Genomic DNA, 17,200 nt, shown 5'->3' with positions numbered 1-17,200 from the left:
TGGTAAGGAAATCTTCCTTTCCTAATCAGCTTGCAATCCTCTGCACAAGTGAGAGAAGCCCAGGATGAGGGTAGCATTTAACCCAGGACCTGTAGCAATGACCTAAGCAGTACTTAGTTGATTAGACTTACTCTAATGGATTACACCGTTCCTTCTCATTACGACACAAGTGAAATAAGTACAGTCTGGGAAAAGCTGATGTAGCTGCAGCTGCGGTTACTAAGATAATTATTCTGAATGTTTGGCACTCCGTGGTTCACAATTTTCTGTTTCATGTCTGATCATGATTCTCTGCAAACTAGGCATGGTCCTCAGCCTTCCCTCAAGATGCTACACACATATTTTTCACTGGCCAGGTGACAGTGTTATTGGACAAACAAAATTATTATACTCACACTTCAGCAGATACTTTTCTGTCCCTCGTTTTGCATTGTTTGGTTTCCCACAGCCAAATAAGTAAACAGAAATTACCATTCTGTCCTTTTTATGAACTTCCTGAGATCCTGTTAAAATTTTACCATCCTAGAACTTCACAAACAAGTGCCTACAGATAAGGTGGGGATTTCCATGTGTACAGTAATAGATTTTAGCTGATGAAAGCGCAGCCAACTGCTAATAGCCAACCCTCTGACCTTTGGATGGTCCTTTAACATGGCAATGTCTGTGCAGAATATAAATGGTGTAGATGCATAGCTAAAAAAAGATCAAGGCCAAATCAAAGCTGTGATTAGAAAGCAAGTCCAAAATAACTGCTGGTTGTAACACAAAGAAATGTTCTATTGATAACTGAATACAGATTAGTACATATGTATATTGTCTATATTCATAGTCACAAACATACATGTATATCTTGACTTTAGTGGTATTCTGGCTTTAAAAACGTAGCTACCATAAGCTTCAATAAAAGCACTGTACAAAGAGCGGGGCATGGCCAGGACCTGGAGATTATTCTATACTACCTCACATCATTGCCAGAGGTGGGGGTACGGGAATCTCTTCAGTAGAGAAGGGGTCTCTTTTAGTCAAGTAATTGTGGTGGAGGGGGCAGTTGGGTATTGTCTACTGTCAGGGGGTTTCTGAGTGAATCGTTATTTCTTTTACTCTCTGTCATTAGTATTGTTGCTATTATGTGTTGTTTTCTTATCTCGTTGCTGTTTCCTGTGAATTGTTCTTATCTCAAGCTGTGATCTTTACCTTTTTTGCCTCCAATTCTCCTCTCCAGCTTGCTGCAGGTGGAGTGGGGCTGGAGGGTAGTGAGTGGTGCATGGTTTCAGTGGGACACTTAACTGGGGAGTACCATTCCTAAATCACAATAGCGCTCAGTCTCATCTTCTCCAGGCTGAACAAGTGACCTCAGCCACTCATCATATGACTACCCCCTTGAGACTCTTCATCATCTTTGTAGCTCTGCTTTGGATGTTCTCTCATAGTTTTATATCCTTCCGATACTGTGGTACCCAGGCAGAGCAGAGCAAGACAATCACCTCCTTTGACTGGCTGGTGACACTGTGATTAACGTACCCCAGGACATGGTTGGCCCTCCTGGCTGCCAGGGCACTGCTGACTCATATCCAACTTGCCATCGACCGGGACCCCCAGGTCCCTTTCCACAATGCTGCTTTCCAGCATCTCATTCCCCAGTCTATCCGCACATCCAGGGCTGACACATCCCAGGTGCAGAATCTGCACTGGTCTTTTTGTTAAACCGCATACAAATATCTGGAGACAGCAGACAGAGACACACTGCTGCCCTGTCTCCGTCTCTCCTTGTGCCAGCGCAGAGTTTTGCACAGCTATGTAGTGAGCAGGAAAGCTGAAAGCTGGCCAGGCTGCTTTTGGATTAATCTTAATGCAGATCATTCTAATCTAATTCATCACATGGATGCACAAATATTTGACAAGACAAGATTTGAGAGAAGAGGAAGGAGAATGCAGAGATGAAACAAACAGCCTGACATGGGATTGGCTTTATGGCCACTGCCCCTGCTTAAAATAATGGACTTTCAGTGTAGCATTGCTGGACAACACCAAATTCACGACTGCAATGTTATGAGAAGAAACACACATGGGTAAATTTACTTTTCCAAGCAAAACTGACTCTTAATAAAAATCCTAAACTGGTGAGAACTGGACAGCTGAAGTGCTGAATAGGAAGAGCTGAGTCTTTCACCCCCAAGTTGCTTATTTTACTCAAGTGGAGTTGTGTTTTTGGAAGGCACCTTGCAATGCTATGATAGTTACTGTTGGCCTGAGTGAACTGATTTTGCTTTTTGCTGTAGTTCCAACATTACACAAGTTAAATTTTCTGTATATAACTCACTTCAGAGACTAATTAAATAACATAATTTAATTATCAAAGAGTCAATAAGGGAATCTCACCTTCCCAGTCTGAAGAATGCTCACAATTGTCAGACAACAATAATGTCATGATTTCATTTCTGAGCTAACACTTACTAAGGTTCTGATGAAACGAGTGCTTTGGAGAGATCACCCCTGAAAAATCAGAGAACAGAGGTCAGACGTTATGGAAAGATAAATATTCAGCCTTTCATGTTATGGAAAGATTGCGATTAATGTAAACTTGAGAAGTGTTTTTAATAGTAAAATCCCATTTCTTTATTATCCTACATACTATTTGTTGCCTTGATTTTTCTGTCATTTGTCCAGGTTAAAAACAAGGAAGGAGAATAACACCAATGTATATCAATGAACTCAGAAGCATTTTTAAATACAAATCAATACTTTTTGGGGTATCATAATTAAGTCCAGGTTGGCATGCAGCTAGGTAAGTGGTAGGATCCTACATAAAAAAAGACATGAACCTCCTTGGCTGAAGACTGCAAAATATCCACTAAGCCATTTCAACATTTAACCATTCTATTTCCTATCTGGGAAAAAAATGTACTCATGTTAAGTCCTCCAGCAACAAGGTAGCTACACCCAGATGATGGCATTGAGAATGCAAAATACAAGGTGAAAAAAAAACAAATGCAAAACTTTGAAGTGTTAATGAATCATTAGAGACTTGCCTGAGGTCATGCAGGGAATTTTCGGCACAGAGAGCTGAAACACATCCTGCAGTTACTGATCAGCAGTCCAAGGACACAAATCATCTTTCCTCTCTGCCCCAAAACTAATGTCTCTGACTCAAATGCATTCAGCTATTGATATAAAGTCCATTATTTCATGTTCATGACTATGAAAAATTTTTTGCACTGACTTGGGAATAATATCTTTTGGAAATGCCTTGGTTATGATAAACAGGGTTGTGTAAGTTCCCTCTTCTGCTTCTCGTGGCATCTGCCTCCAAGAACTTCTGGCAAAACTGCATACAGAATTGTTGAAGCTCATTCATGGGGTGATTCATGTAGTTTTCCTCCATCATCACTCTTTTTTACACTGCCAGGTTGTGTTATAGGGTAAAACTGATAGAATTTTAAGAATTATGGGACAGTAAAACTAAACCAAGTAAGTGTGTTCTCCTGAAGTTGCTCAAGCAACGCGTATCAAGTGATTTAGCTAACCTTGCAGGCAGCCTGTCTGCACTGCACAGGTGGGGCAGCAGTCTCTGTTGGGTTATAGGCTCAGGTTTTTCATGGCCTAAATGCAGCAGTTTTATTTCTAAGGCCTTGAACATCTTGTCTTGAAACAGTACCTCTGATTTTGTGTGGCACAGAAGCAAAGTTAATAGAAGTCGTCAAACTTAAAGCAGCTCCACATAGAAATAGATCCACTGTCCCCTGGAAGGACAGCAGCTACTTGTAGAGCTGTCAGGGTGGGCATCCAAATAGCATGTTCTGTAGCACTTGTTAGTAGAATTGTTGTTGCTAAGGTTTGACATGCTTCAATGATCTTAAACCTAGGGTAAGTTCACAAAGCTTGGGGAGAAGGATGCCCACTGATAGTGGACACAAAGAATGCAGAATTTACAGACCACAAGGACATCTGGCAGAACTCTTTTTGCTAAAATGTATAAATAGTAAAGAGTTCTCATAGTTGGTGTGCTTGATTTGCGGAGTAACACTGAGCACCCAGGCTTGCACAGTTCTGAAACAATCAATGCCTCTCTCAAGTGGGTAATTATTGGCTTGTTGCATACCAAGTAATGAATTAGATTTTGAGGACAACAATGGGACAAGGGTGAATGGCTTCAAACTGAAAGAAAGTAGGTTTATATTAGATATTAAGAAGGAAGTCTTTACTGTGAGGGTAGTCAGGCACTGGCACAGCTTGCCCAGAGCAGCTGTGGATGCCCCATCCCTGGCAGTGTTCCAAGGCGAGGTTGGATGGAGCTCTGAGCAACCTGGTTTAGTGAAGTGTCCCTTCCCACGGCAGAGGGGTTGGAACCAGGTGATCTTTAGGGTCCCTTCCAACTCAAACCATCCTGTGGTTCTGTGACACTTATTTTTCCCACCTGTGCATTGTGCTTCCATTCGGACAAGTCGGATAAGAACTAAGCGAAACACTCGACTGGAATCTGCTAAGTTTTACGACCAGTGTCTGCCAGTGGAGGCCAGGAAGACTCTGCACTGCTCCTGGGACGCGTGTTACAAAGTGTCCCGAGGAACGCCTTGGGGATGGTACGCTGAGCTCGGCAGGGAGGGGAAGGCTCTGAGGGAGCCGACCCCAGCCCTGTGTTGGCGGCGCTGTGGTGCCCGCCGCGCCCCTGCAGCCCCAGAGTCTCCTCCGTCCCTGCCTCCGTCCCTCTCTCTTTCCCTCCGTCCCTCCCTCCCTCTCTCCGTCCCTCCCTCCCTCCCTCCCTCCGCCCCTCCCTCCCTCTCTCCGCCCCTCCCTCCCTCTCTCCGCCCCTCCCTCCCTCTCTCCGCCCCTCCCTCCCTCTCTCCGTCCCCGCCGCGCTGAGGGCGGGCGGAGGGCGCGGCCTCGCCTCGCGCGTGCGCGCCCCGCGCTCCCGCCGTGCCCCGCTCGCCCTGCCCAGCAGCACCGCCGAGATGGCGCTGCACGTCCCCAAGGCCCCGGGCTTCGCCCAGATGCTCAAGGAGGGAGCAAAGGTGGGATCATCTATGGATGGATGGGTGGATGGACAGACGGGCGGATGGGTGGGTGGGTGCGGGAGGAGTCCCGGGGCGGTGGCGCGGGGAAGGCGCTGGCAGGCCGGCGGGCCCGGCGGTCCCACGTGTCCGCGGGGCGGGGGCCGGCGTTCCGCGCACTGCCCCCCGCCCGGCCCGGCCCGGCCCAGTCCAGGCCAGGCCCCTCCGCGGCGCTCGCCCTTGGGGATCGGCCCCTGCCCGGCCTGGCCCAGCCCGGCCCCGCGCTGCTGCAGGTGGCGCCTGGCGCTCGCAGCCTTCGAGAAAGCTCTGCCGGGGCCGGGGGGCCCGGGCGCCAATGCGCCCTCTCGGGCTGCGCGCCCGACTCGACTCGTGCCCGCGCGGTTTGGGAAGCTCTTAGAGCAGCGTTCAGCCGGGCCCTGGCGCTGGAGCTGTTCAGGAGTGTCCGGCTTGTTATGGACACTTGCTTGACTCGCCCTGTTACTGTGTCTTTAAGAGAAGGACCTTTGTCAGCGATGCAGATCGCTGCAATATTTTCCATGCACTTCCTTTCCATAAATCCCTATTCATTATATTTAATGTTAGCAGAATGAAGATTTTGATACTATAGAAGGACTGTGTCTTAATAAAGCAACAGCCTTCTTTGAAAAGGACAGAAAGCAAGCAGATGTAGTTTTTTTTCTTTTTATTCAAAGAATCTGCAGAAGGCTTTGGATTGGAAGGGACCTTAAAGATCAATTAGCTCCCACCCCCCTGCCATGGGCAGGGACACCTTGCACTAGAGCAGGTTGCTCCAAGCCCTATCCAATCTGGCCATGAACATTTCTAGGGAAGGGGCATCCACAGGTTGCTCTGGGCAACCTGTGCCAGAACCTCGCCACTCTCACAGGGAGGAATGATGTTTAATCTAAACCTGCTTTCTTTCAGTGTGAGGCCATTCCCCCTTGTCCTGTCACTCCAGGCCCTTGTGGAAAGTCCCTCTTTCCATGCAAGGGACTTCTGTTACAGGGAAAAAATAAGAAAATTTGTTTGCTGCTACTTAGTAGGAAGAAGAGTGAAGTTAGCAGTTCTGAAAGCCCTCTAAGTTTCTTTGTAGAATCGTGGGAGCCAAATAATGGCATGCGTCAAGAGCAGGAGCAGCACAGGGAAACAAAGTGGCTTGAGTGGTTGTTCTCTAATGGAGAATTCAAGGCCAAATAGCAAGAGCTGCTTCTGCCTTCTGCAAAAAAACAAGGAGTCAGCAGGCATTCTGAGATGTTTTTGTATTTCGAGAGTAAACATTAGAGAGTACCTTCCTCTCTTATGGCCACACGGTGTGTTTTGTGCTGCTCTTTCTTCTTTCTTAGGGCCCTTTCTGGGGCTCCCGTCTTTTCTTAAGGTTTCCAAACTGAAGCCAGGCTAATCACAGCCTTACACACAAATATGTTACTGATCATTCTTCTGAATTTTCAAACTGCACATGTTTGAACAGAAAATTTAGTTAAATGATTTTTGTGGAATACAGAGCTGTGAATAAAGAAGCATGTATAAAATCTGTGCTAACAAAACCCCTTACCCCCCTCCAGTCTTGTCTTGGTTGTTTTCTGTTTCCCTTTGTCACGTCACAAACTTTTTTGGAAGACTGAGGGGATGCAAACTGTATTGAAAGTTGAGTCACTGTTCAGATTTTCTGTTCAGAAGCTTTTTGTGCCTGCTGAGCTGCCTAGTTGAGAAGGAGAAAAGTAGTTCTTTTCTCACTGTCTTTGGGTAAGGTTTGGTTTCCATTTAAACTGTAAGTGAATACCAAATTTAAATGAATAAAAAATTTTCAGGGACTCACTGGATTGACGCTGCTTTGATGAGAAGTTACTAGCTCATCACTTGTTTTTTTTGTTAGCCGAATTCTGATCAGATATTTTTCTGTTTAGCATTATTCAGGACTAGAAGAAGCTGTCTATAGGAACATCCAGGCATGCAAAGAACTTGCTCAAACCACCCGTACAGCTTATGGACCAAATGGTAAATAAATCCTAAAATTATTGCTGCTTTTTTGAGACAAATCCTGTGTTTGAAGACTAAACACGCCTTGACAAAGAAGCAGATGTTTGTTTCTTGAGGAAACACATTGGACTTGCTCTAGAACTGTAAATATATTCTTGTGACTATACAAATCAGATTTTTTGTTAGCTCTTGAGTGCAGTGTATCTACCTTTGCCATGTTTTTGTAGCAGTTACTGTGTTCTCTTTGCTGCCTTACTGCTCTATGAAAAAGCATGAAAACTAAAGGGAAGATGATAACATGGCAGATAGTCAGAGTGAACTTAACCAGAACCATGGCCAGTCAGATATACAAAAACAAACTATGTTCTCCTGGATTGGTTAATTAAATAACGTGTAAGTATTTCTGAAGAGAGAACTGCTTATTCAGAAATTACTGATTTCTTTGTAGTGTGACACACTTCTAAGTGTTATTTGGAAAAATATTTTAAGTTCTTAAATTATAAGTAGAGTGAGCATTTTAATGTGCAAGATACACGTGAAAGTTATGAAACGGTGTCTATGTACAAAATATTGTTTGCATAAGGAATTATTTTTAATTTTTTTTTTTGTTTCCCTCATTAGGAATGAACAAAATGGTTATCAATCATCTGGAGAAGCTTTTTGTAACAAATGATGCTGCTACTATCCTGAGAGAGCTGGAAGTAAGTTTTCTTGCTTCAGATGTCAGTTGTGAACTGGTGTTTCTATTCATGGGTTGCTGTGGTTCTGACTGTCAATAGGAAAACACATGTCACTCTGGCAGATGATTTACATATGGCACTTTGTAAATCATTTACCTTTTTCACTGAATTTGAGATCCTCAGTGAGGAATATAACTCTTCTGTAAAGCAGCATTAAGTAGTTGTAGGAGAAGCTTAATAATTCCCTACTTTTCCCCAAACCACTGTGTAGATTTAGGAGTGTGTCTAGAAATACAGTGTTCTGGAGAAGTCTGAATGAAATAGTTGTTGTGTGTTAATCTCCCAGTGTTGTTTGTTGCTGTGTTCTCTGCTTAGAATCCATCAAGTGAATTTAGGAAGCTGAGGATATAACAGCATCCTCCTGTCCTAACTTTTGCAAGTACTATCAAATTCATATTTGCAACATAACACAAATAGTATTTTAAGGAATTGTGTAGTTACTGACAGAAACTTTGTAAATATGAAGTATTTCCTTACTGAACACCTGTTAGTGTTCAATATGAACAGAATAACTGGAAGTCTCTGTTCTGTTTTTAAAAAATAATCTTGTTGCAAAGCTTAGTTGTGAAACCACTGCATCCTGTAAAAATAGCACAGAACCAGTATCAAAGATGTATGATTCATGTTGTAGGGGCAATACTCAGTTCTCTGGTTTTGTTTTAATACGAGTTTGTACTTTTTCTTATTAGGGAAGTCAGTTAATTGAGATAATCTGTGCTGCTTTCTCTTCCAATTCTGTGCATTCTTAGTATCGCTAGATACAGTTTGAAATAAGAGAGCTTATACTGGATATGCAGAAAAGCTTGGAGCTGCAGTCCTAGGTGGGATGTTAGTAACCAAGATGTGTACCTCCTTTTAAAGGTCCAGCATCCTGCAGCAAAAATGCTTGTTATGGCTTCCCACATGCAAGAACAAGAAGTTGGAGATGGAACAAACTTTGTCCTTGTTTTTGCTGGAGTTCTTCTGGAGTTAGCAGAAGACCTTCTGAGGATGGGGTTATCTGTCTCAGAGGCAAGTTGTATTGTCATTGCAATTCACATAGCTTGAATCCAGATTACTATTGGTCAGTGTTCTTAGGTTGTAATACTGTGAATCATCTGCTTTCTTCAGAACTAATTTTTTTAGATAAAGATGTTTGAAGGAGAACTGTGTGTTTAGCTGCTTGTGATTGCTTGCTTCCCTTGAAAACTTTTGCACTTGCTGATGTTTTGTGACTATTCAAAGAGGAAATAAATGCTGTATGAAGCAATGTGGCGAATATTTATTGTTTGCTGCACAGGTGATCGAAGGATACGAAAAGGCTTGCAAGAAAGCCCTAGAAATTCTTCCAGACCTGGTGTGCTGTTCTGCGAAGAACCTTCGAGATGTTGAGGAAGTGGCATCTCTGTTGCACACTTCAGTGATGAGCAAACAATATGGCAATGAACGTTTCTTGGCAAAGCTTATTGCTCAGGCCTGTGGTAAGTGAACAAGAATAGATGTGTGCTTATGTCTGAAAACCTGAGTAGGTTTGCTTTATGGTCATTACAGCTGCATGTAAGACAGAAAGTGTGGTTAATTCAACAGATTGAATTGGATGGAACACCTTAGCTTCTGAAATGGGGGTAACCTTTCTCCTGTTCAACTCTTCATTGGCATTGTGGCTCAGAAAAGGTTTGTGTTTCCTACTAAATGTTAAGAGAAATAGCTTTGTAGCCTTTTTAATGTGGAAACCCCTCCTTCTCTCTTTTTTTTTATAATTAGGAAGATGTATTGTGCTCCACATAGGCTGTTAGTAGTGTCAGCCACAGAACAATGGAAGCAAGACTGTAGTTCTGTTGAGTTGTTCTTTCCCTTTAGATTTCCCAGAAAAACCTTTCATGTTTAGTTCCAGTGTTTTCTCAAATATTTTCAGTCAGACTTTTCTCTTGAATGTACATGTATGAATGGATATTTGAACTCAGTTAATTCCTGAGCAGCCTGAATAAATGTTGTTTATTGATTACTACGTTGTAAAAAACCAAAATTCCTGTTTCTCTTGTTGCCGGTTATTAGCAGATAGTAATTGTCTTGAATTTAGATAGGCATCTGAAACCATTGAAATTTAGTATTTCAGAAAAGTTCCAGGCATTTTTTATGGTGCTATTGTTCTACTTTATTCATTAAGCTACACAAGTTCATTTTTTTTTTTTTTTCCAAACAGTTTCTATTCTTCCTGATTCTGGTCATTTCAACGTTGATAACATCAGAGTGTGCAAAATTGTGGTAAGTTTGAAGTAGCTAGCTTTACTGCATTATTAACTGCAAACAGTGTAATGAAGGTTAATCTTTGAACTTCGAAAGAGCCTTTTCTATTCTAATTTCTGTTGTGTTGTGGCATGCATAGTAGATTCTGAAAATTGGTCTTTATTTTCTTTCCTTGTTTAGTGCCCATTAGCAGCTTTCAGAAACAAAAATCACTGATATTGAAAGTAATCTCAAATGGGGACAGTGTAAGACAATGTTTGTTTTTGCTTAATAAGCTGAAGTCTTACTTCTTTATGCTGCAATGATAACTTACTGTGTTACATCCAAATGATTGTAAGGTCTGCTTTTCATGCAGTGTAGTGCAGAATTCTGAAAATACGATGTTCCCTCGTTCACAGAGTCATTGAATCACAGAGTGGTTTGGCTTGGTAGAGACTTTAAATCTGTCTAGGCCTCTGCCATGGGCAGGGACACCTTCCAGTATCCCAGGTTGCTCCAAGCCCTGTCCAGCCTGGGCTGGAACACTTCCAGGGATGGGGCAGTCACAGCTTCTCTGGGCAACCTACTCTAGTACCTTGCCACCCTCACAGTAAAGAATTTCTTCCTAATATTTACTATAAACCTACTCTCAGTTTAAAGCCATTTTCCCTTGCCTTATCACTACATACCCTTGTAAAAAAGTCTCAAATTCCATTTATTTCCTTTCAGGGTGCTGGTATTTCTGCTTCCTCAGTACTGCATGGCATGGTTTTTAAAAAAGAAACTGAAGGAGATGTTACTTCTGTCAAAGATGCAAAAATAGCTGTGTATTCGTGCCCTTTTGATGGGATGATAACTGAAACTAAGGTATGTTGAAGCTCAAAATAAACCTCTCTAAAAATAAGAGCACATAAGCATAGACTTAAACATTTATATTCTTGACACTTGATGATTGAGATATTTTGGTTAATATTGATTTATTAGTTTAAAAAAGTTCATAGAAAATGTTTGAACCTCATTTCGCTTCGCAGGGTTTTTGAGACTGGGGAAGTGGTGTTGGTTTTGTTGGGTTATTTGAGCCAAATTACGTGTTTGAATGTCTGAACCTCAGAGGTTGTCTAGAAATACCGGAATTGCCCTTTTGGTTCTTTTTTAATTTGTTTTACCTTCTTGCCTATGAAAGGTATCAATATTAAAAAATAGGATGACTTGAGGTTTATAGATTGGTTGGGAGACAAATGATTTGTCAGAATCTTGTAGGCATGTGGTTTAGCGCTGAATTGATAACAGTGTGTGTGTTCCACTAGGGCACCGTACTCATAAAGAATGCTGAAGAACTGATGAATTTCAGTAAAGGAGAAGAGAATCTCATGGATTTGCAAGTCAAAGCTATCGCTGACAGTGGTGCAAACGTGGTGGTAACGGGTGGCAAAGTGGCAGACATGGCTCTTCATTACGCCAATAAGTACAATCTTATGTTAGTCAGGTAAGTACTAGAAGAGCATAAAAACATTTGGTCTACCAGATTTATGAAATGCACTCGCCATCTGGTCGCTTAGCTCTCAAACAGATTACCAAAAAATTACTGCTGATGAGTTGTTTTTCTAGTGAGTCAAAATCTGATCTAAGTTTGGTTGTTTCATAGCTTAAGTTTCTTGATAGAATTTCATCTCTGTGTAACAACTAATGGGGGAGTAATTTGTGTACATGGCATTATTATTCTGGCTTAAGTGTGTCTGTAGCACACTCAAATCAAGAACATCAACATTTCTAGACCTAGTAAAGAGGAATGTGGTCTCAAAGGCATGTGAGACTATACCATAATGGTTTCTCCTCGTCACAGTCTTCCTGTGATGATTTAGCAATGATGGGATGCCTCTGTGCATCACTAATGTGTTTAGAGATGGCAATTCTTAATACTTCTCTGTCATTTTTCTGTTCTGTCTTCTTACTTACAAATAAAGCATATTTGTAGATCCTCAAAATATAGTCTGCGTACTATAAAGTCAGATTTACCAGCAGCAGCTCTCAACATCTCACAGAAATAAGTGGTGCTTTGTTGAGAGTTGTAAATTGGTGGTGTCCAAAATGTTTGCACTTCTGGAAATGGTACTGGTCTTGTATAACAAAGGATTATTACAGAGGTGTTGTAAAGATCAGTTCAAGTTTTTTGCACTAGAGGAGGAAGTTTGATAATTTCCAAGTGTTTGAACCTCTTAGTTGTTTTTAAATTCTTAGAAAATAGTCTTTGCACAGCATCACTGAAAGTAGATGATTATAACTCAAAAAAATAGTTGAGTGGATTTTTTAACTTGGTGCAGTACAATTTGATCTTGTCACTGGTTTACAAAATGCTGCTGAGTTAAGAGCATACTCTTATGTGTTAATGTTGTTCTGGAAACTTGTTTTTAAAGATTGAACTCCAAGTGGGATCTGAGGAGACTCTGCAAAACTGTTGGTGCAACAGCCCTACCCAGACTGGTATGGACTTTTCAAATGAGGAGCAGGAGGGTGTGAACTGATGAGCAGTTTCACCTCTTAACTCTTGTTTTTCTTTCCAGACTCCCCCTACTCTTGAAGAAATGGGTCACTGCAGTAGTGTGTATTTATCAGAGGTTGGGGATACACAAGTTGTTGTGTTTAAGCATGGTATGTATGTTCTGTAGAACTGCTGGCACTGTTGTTCTAGAAAGCGTGGTGTTCGTATGTGTTTTACCTCTTGGAGAGTTAATTCAGTGATGCATGTGTCTGAACAGAAAAGGAGGATGGTGCCATTTCCACTATCCTCATTCGTGGATCTACAGACAACCTGATGGATGACATAGAGAGAGCAGTGGACGATGGTGTCAACACTTTCAAAGTACTCACAAGGGTAAGTAGCGAGAACATGCGAGTTGTCAAAAGTGAGCAGTGGATCAGTTGGAGGTGAGACTTGTGCCTGCTTTGTGCTCATCTGCTACAAAGGCTATAGCAGGTGTTGCCTGCTTAGGAGCCTTCTGGAGTTGCAGAGAAGGCTGTGTTGTACTGAGGGGTAGAGGGCTCTCTAAAGAAGATTGCTGCCAACACTGTTGCGAATAGAGGATACTTAAAAGTAACCTTGTGATACCTGTTGACATATTAAACTTCGTGTACAGTGGATTGGTTTCCTGCCTGATATTTCCCACCAAAATAATAGAAAAGATGAGAAAATCTAGAAATGCTATTATTAGTTAGCCAAGAGCTGAAGTTGTTTAAAAAAAGCAAAAAAATCCCAGACACAAACCCCACTGCATTATTATTTTGCTTTTTATAAAGGAAGCTATTAAAGAATTCTGAAATGTAAAAATTGTTAAGATGCTTTAAGCAGAAAAACTCTTTTGGTGTGGTTTTGTTCACAGGATAAACGTCTTGTTCCTGGAGGTGGTGCAACAGAGATTGAATTAGCCAAGCAGATCACATCTTATGGAGAGGTACAGCAAATGGGCTTCTTGACTTCTCATTTTTTCACACCACAAGTCTTACAAAAAATACAAAAATTACTTTATACCAACATATATATGTGTGTGTGTATTAATAAAAAGTGTGGGGGAAAACACCCTCCTGTCTTAAGGTTTTTGAAATGCTGACATGGTTTTCAACTTCACTTTAGACCTGTCCTGGGCTTGACCAATATGCCATCAAGAAGTTCGCTGAGGCATTTGAATCCATTCCTCGAGCACTGGCAGAAAACTCCGGAGTAAAGGCTAATGAGGTCATTTCCAAACTTTATGCTGTGCATCAGGAAGGGAAGAAAAATGTTGGATTTGATATCGAGGTAAATAGTCTCTCGTGTTACTTGGTGCCCCGCAGCACAGGGTTATATTTAAAAGTACTTCTATTGGAATGAAGTATTTATAGATTGTTTTAAATCATTGGAAGCTCTGCATTGCACAGTCTAAAATAGTAACTTGTTAGAATTGAAATACTTAAGTGTTCTAATCAGCAAGCAGTTAAATTCAGTATCATGTAGTGGCCTTATAGGCCAGTAGGAAGTGAAGTGGGATACTGAACTAATGTGATAGAAAATAAGTCTTCAGTAATTACTGATTTTGTCTTCATGCCAATGGATTAGGAATGAAGGTTTTCTGAAGGGAGAAGGATGAGATCAGAGAATTGATAATACCTTGCTAGGTGAAAGCCTGAGAAAGTTTTGAATCATGTTTTTCCTCTATCTGATAGGCCGAAGCCGCTGCAGTGAAGGATATGTTGGAAGCTGGTGTATTAGACACATACCTTGGAAAATTCTGGGGTATCAAGCTAGCTACAAATGCAGCAGTAACTGTCCTAAGGGTTGATCAGGTAAGCCTGCAGTAATTTGGTGCTGAATTGAAACCTTGCAGAGCCCTCATGCAAAGCAGGTGAATCTTCTGGGAACGCCAGGTGTAAAAATAATGGTACTTGAAAATGTGAGGAAGTAATTTGTTCAAGAGCTTGTAATCTGGAATGGTGCTGCTTCTATGGCAGTGCTCTAAATGTTTGTTGGGTTTGAGTTTTGTTTTTTAAAGATTTGACAGTTGATAATTGTATTCAGAAAGTTGTCTCAACTTCTTTAGGAATAAGATTTAATAGAAGAAACCTTCTCTCATATATTTTTTTTTACATGAAAATCCATTTTTTAGGAATAACAGAGGTTACAGTCTTAATGATAAAAGTCTTTATTTATTTTGTGAAACTTTAGCAAAAATGTATTTGCATGTAAAATTTCTGTAGATTATTATGGCAAAAACAGCAGGCGGTCCAAAAGCCCCTAAGCAACAAGGACATTGGGATAAAGATGACTGGAAAGATGAGCCTGAAAAATAGCGTGCAGTAAGCCCTGTTCCTCTAGCAGAGAGGTATCTCTGTGTGAGTGCATGCCTGAGTTCATTGACAAGCACATGGCAGGTTGTGTCTTTGCTGACGACACGTAACACCACTGCCTTCTGCTGCGTGCTGATGGCTACATGCTGTATTTGTGCCCTTGAAAGTGAATTTTACTCCTAAATCCAAATTTTCATGGAAGGAATGACAAATGCAGTTTCAGTTTTACCTTACTTGTCACTATAGCAAGTGCAGAGAATGAGCCTTTAACATGGTAGGCCTAATGGACTTCACAGTTTTAAATGTGATATTTAGATGCAGTAATTCAGAACAGTAGCTCTGGTAACTCTGCTTTCTGTAGCGTGCATCCTTTAAACTAGCCTGTTGCTGGCCTGTTTAATCACTCACTTTCTGCAGACTAACTGAAGTCTGAATTTGCATGCAAAAATGAGGTAAACCACCTTTTTTATTGTATCAAGGGCTCAGCTTCTGCCTTTTTCAAGAAAAAAACAACTAAGTTGTGAATATATCGATTAGATGGATAATAATAATCACTGGCTTAGGCTCAAGAGTAGGGAAACTGCATGAAGTTAGTGAATGCTAACAGTCAGCATCATGTGGCTGTAAGGGTAGGCTAAGAGCCTGATTCTAATGTTACTTTTTTCTGCTTCTCTATTCTCTTCAAGATCATTATGGCAAAACCAGCTGGCGGCCCTAAACCTCCATCAGGAAAGAAAGACTGGGACGAAGACCAAAATGATTGAACGGTTTAACTGCATTTCTTAAGTGACATGACTATGTGAGGTTTTTAATATCCTGGATGGAACCTGTTGCAATGTTTTGCTTTTGCCTTTAAGTTATGAACAGTGTACAATGGAGTGCAGAACTTCAAACACTTCAATAAACATACTCACTGTTAAAATGTAAACACTCATTTTATTTGGACCTAGCATGACATGGTTGTTCCCAATCCATGAATGTGTAGGATGACAGTGTGTGGGTGTGATGGGCTGACCTTGGCTGGCTGCCTGACACCCTGTGCCAGTGAGGAAGGAGACAGAACTTCTCAGGGTCTGAGATAAAAGATTGGAGATCACATACCAATGACTGTCACATGGCAAAACCCACTCAACATGCCGGGAGACCAAATGAGCGTGCTGCAGAGAGCCCATAATCTGTAATTGTTGCAGCTGTTTGTCCTCTTATTTGTGCTCCTTAACCAATGCTTGAGTGTAAACAGTCAAATGAATATTGAAAGTGTGGCAGCAAGTCCGTGGTCTCTGCCTATGGTAGCCCCTCTACTCTGCTCTCTTGAGACCCCGCTGGCACACACTGCTTACAGTTCTGGTGCCCCCAACATAAGGGCATGAACTGTTACAGCAAGTCCAGAGGAGGGTTAGCAAGTCAGTAAGGGGACCAGAGAACCTCCCTTATGAAAAGAGGCTGAAAAAGTTGGGGCTGTTCAGCCTGGAGAAGAGAAGGTTGCATGGAGACCTCCTAGCAACCTTTCAGTCTGAAGGGGGCTACAGGAAGCCAGAGAGGAACACTCCAGTGACGGAACAAGGGGGAATGGGTACAAACTAAAAGAGGGGAAATTTAGGTTAAATATATAGAAGAAATTCTTTACTGTGGAGGTGATGAGGCCCTTGAACAGGTTGTTCAGACAGTGGATGCCCCATCCCTGGAAGTGTTTTCAAAGCCACGTTGGATGGGGCTTTCCACCACAGACCATTCTGTGATTCTGTGATTCGTTTTTGTTACATGCATCTATATCCACTCCCTTTTAGAGTCGCCATGCTCTCAAAACAGCAGCTTGACAGCACTGAACTGCATCGCATTCTGATGACTTTAAAAATAAGTGCTGAGCAGCACTAGCCAGCATGATGCAGAGTGCTGGAATCTTTCAACTGAAGTCCCCTGTTAAGATTCATCTTAGAAAGTAAACAAACAGCTTGTGTGTCTCCAAGTAGCTTGAAAGGAAAACTGCACTTGAAATTCAAGCCACTTCACTAATTAATCCTTTTATTACTCTTGCCAGTGTTACTCTTATCTCACAATCAGAAAGGCAGGGAAGGCTAAATCAAGTCTGGAACTGTCATATGCCTAAATAAGGCTGCTGTGCAACAGCTCTTAGCTTGCTTTAGTCAGCTGCAAAAGTATGGCTGCAAAATAAACTCAGCTAGTTTTGCAAGGGATTGGCACACTGCTGCATGACTGCTAGTGCCGACGAGAAGAACACATAAGGCTGCCCATTTTCCTAGTAATGCTGTGAAAAATGCAGTGGATGTAAGCTGCTGTTCTAACATAAAAGAGCCAAGATTTTACTTACATGAAAATCAACATGAAGCTTTAGCTTGTGGAGAAGCGAACTTGAAAGTCACTGCAGGACCAGTTTTCCTATGCCTGCAGTGCAGAAAGGCTACACTGGACTACCTGCACTGAAAGGGAGGG

General features: G+C 41.8%; 1 protein-coding gene across 2 annotated transcripts; it reads left to right on the top strand.

Moving 5' to 3' along the window:
* Nucleotides 1-4,905: 4,905 nt before the first annotated feature.
* On the top strand, nt 4,906-15,673 carry CCT8 (chaperonin containing TCP1 subunit 8). Of its 2 annotated transcripts, XM_027887093.1 has the most exons (16): nt 4,906-5,009; nt 6,914-7,004; nt 7,608-7,687; nt 8,588-8,737; nt 9,006-9,186; nt 9,909-9,970; nt 10,661-10,798; nt 11,239-11,417; nt 12,346-12,412; nt 12,493-12,580; nt 12,688-12,803; nt 13,309-13,380; nt 13,560-13,724; nt 14,129-14,248; nt 14,660-14,758; nt 15,436-15,673. In XM_027887093.1, the coding sequence occupies exons 1-15, from the start codon at nt 4,950-4,952 to the stop codon at nt 14,750-14,752; spliced, it is 1,662 nt and encodes a 553-aa protein (XP_027742894.1). In that variant the 5' UTR covers nt 4,906-4,949; the 3' UTR covers nt 14,753-14,758; nt 15,436-15,673. The 2 variants fall into 2 exon arrangements, with proteins under 2 accessions (XP_027742894.1, XP_027742895.1); XM_027887094.1 differs by lacking the exon at nt 14,660-14,758.
* The last annotated feature ends 1,527 nt before the right edge of the window (nt 15,674-17,200 follow it).

The sequence above is a fragment of the Empidonax traillii genome, unplaced genomic scaffold (assembly GCF_003031625.1).
Source record: "Empidonax traillii isolate 1590-97213 ecotype Southwest subspecies unplaced genomic scaffold, ASM303162v1 scaffold203:size1130161, whole genome shotgun sequence".
In the NCBI taxonomy this organism is placed as follows: domain Eukaryota; kingdom Metazoa; phylum Chordata; class Aves; order Passeriformes; family Tyrannidae; genus Empidonax; species Empidonax traillii.
Note: the sequence above shows the minus strand (reverse complement) of the source record. Positions and strands in the feature narration are given on the sequence as shown.

Excerpts from the sequence above, each read along its gene's own strand:
- CCT8 (XM_027887093.1), top strand. The coding sequence starts at position 4,950 with ATGGCGCTGCACGTCCCCAAGGCCCCGGGCTTCGCCCAGATGCTCAAG. Across the intron at positions 9,187-9,908 it reads GCTTATTGCTCAGGCCTGTG|TTTCTATTCTTCCTGATTCT; the intron begins GTAAGTGAACAA and ends TTTTCCAAACAG. Across the intron at positions 13,725-14,128 it reads ATGTTGGATTTGATATCGAG|GCCGAAGCCGCTGCAGTGAA; the intron begins GTAAATAGTCTC and ends TCTATCTGATAG.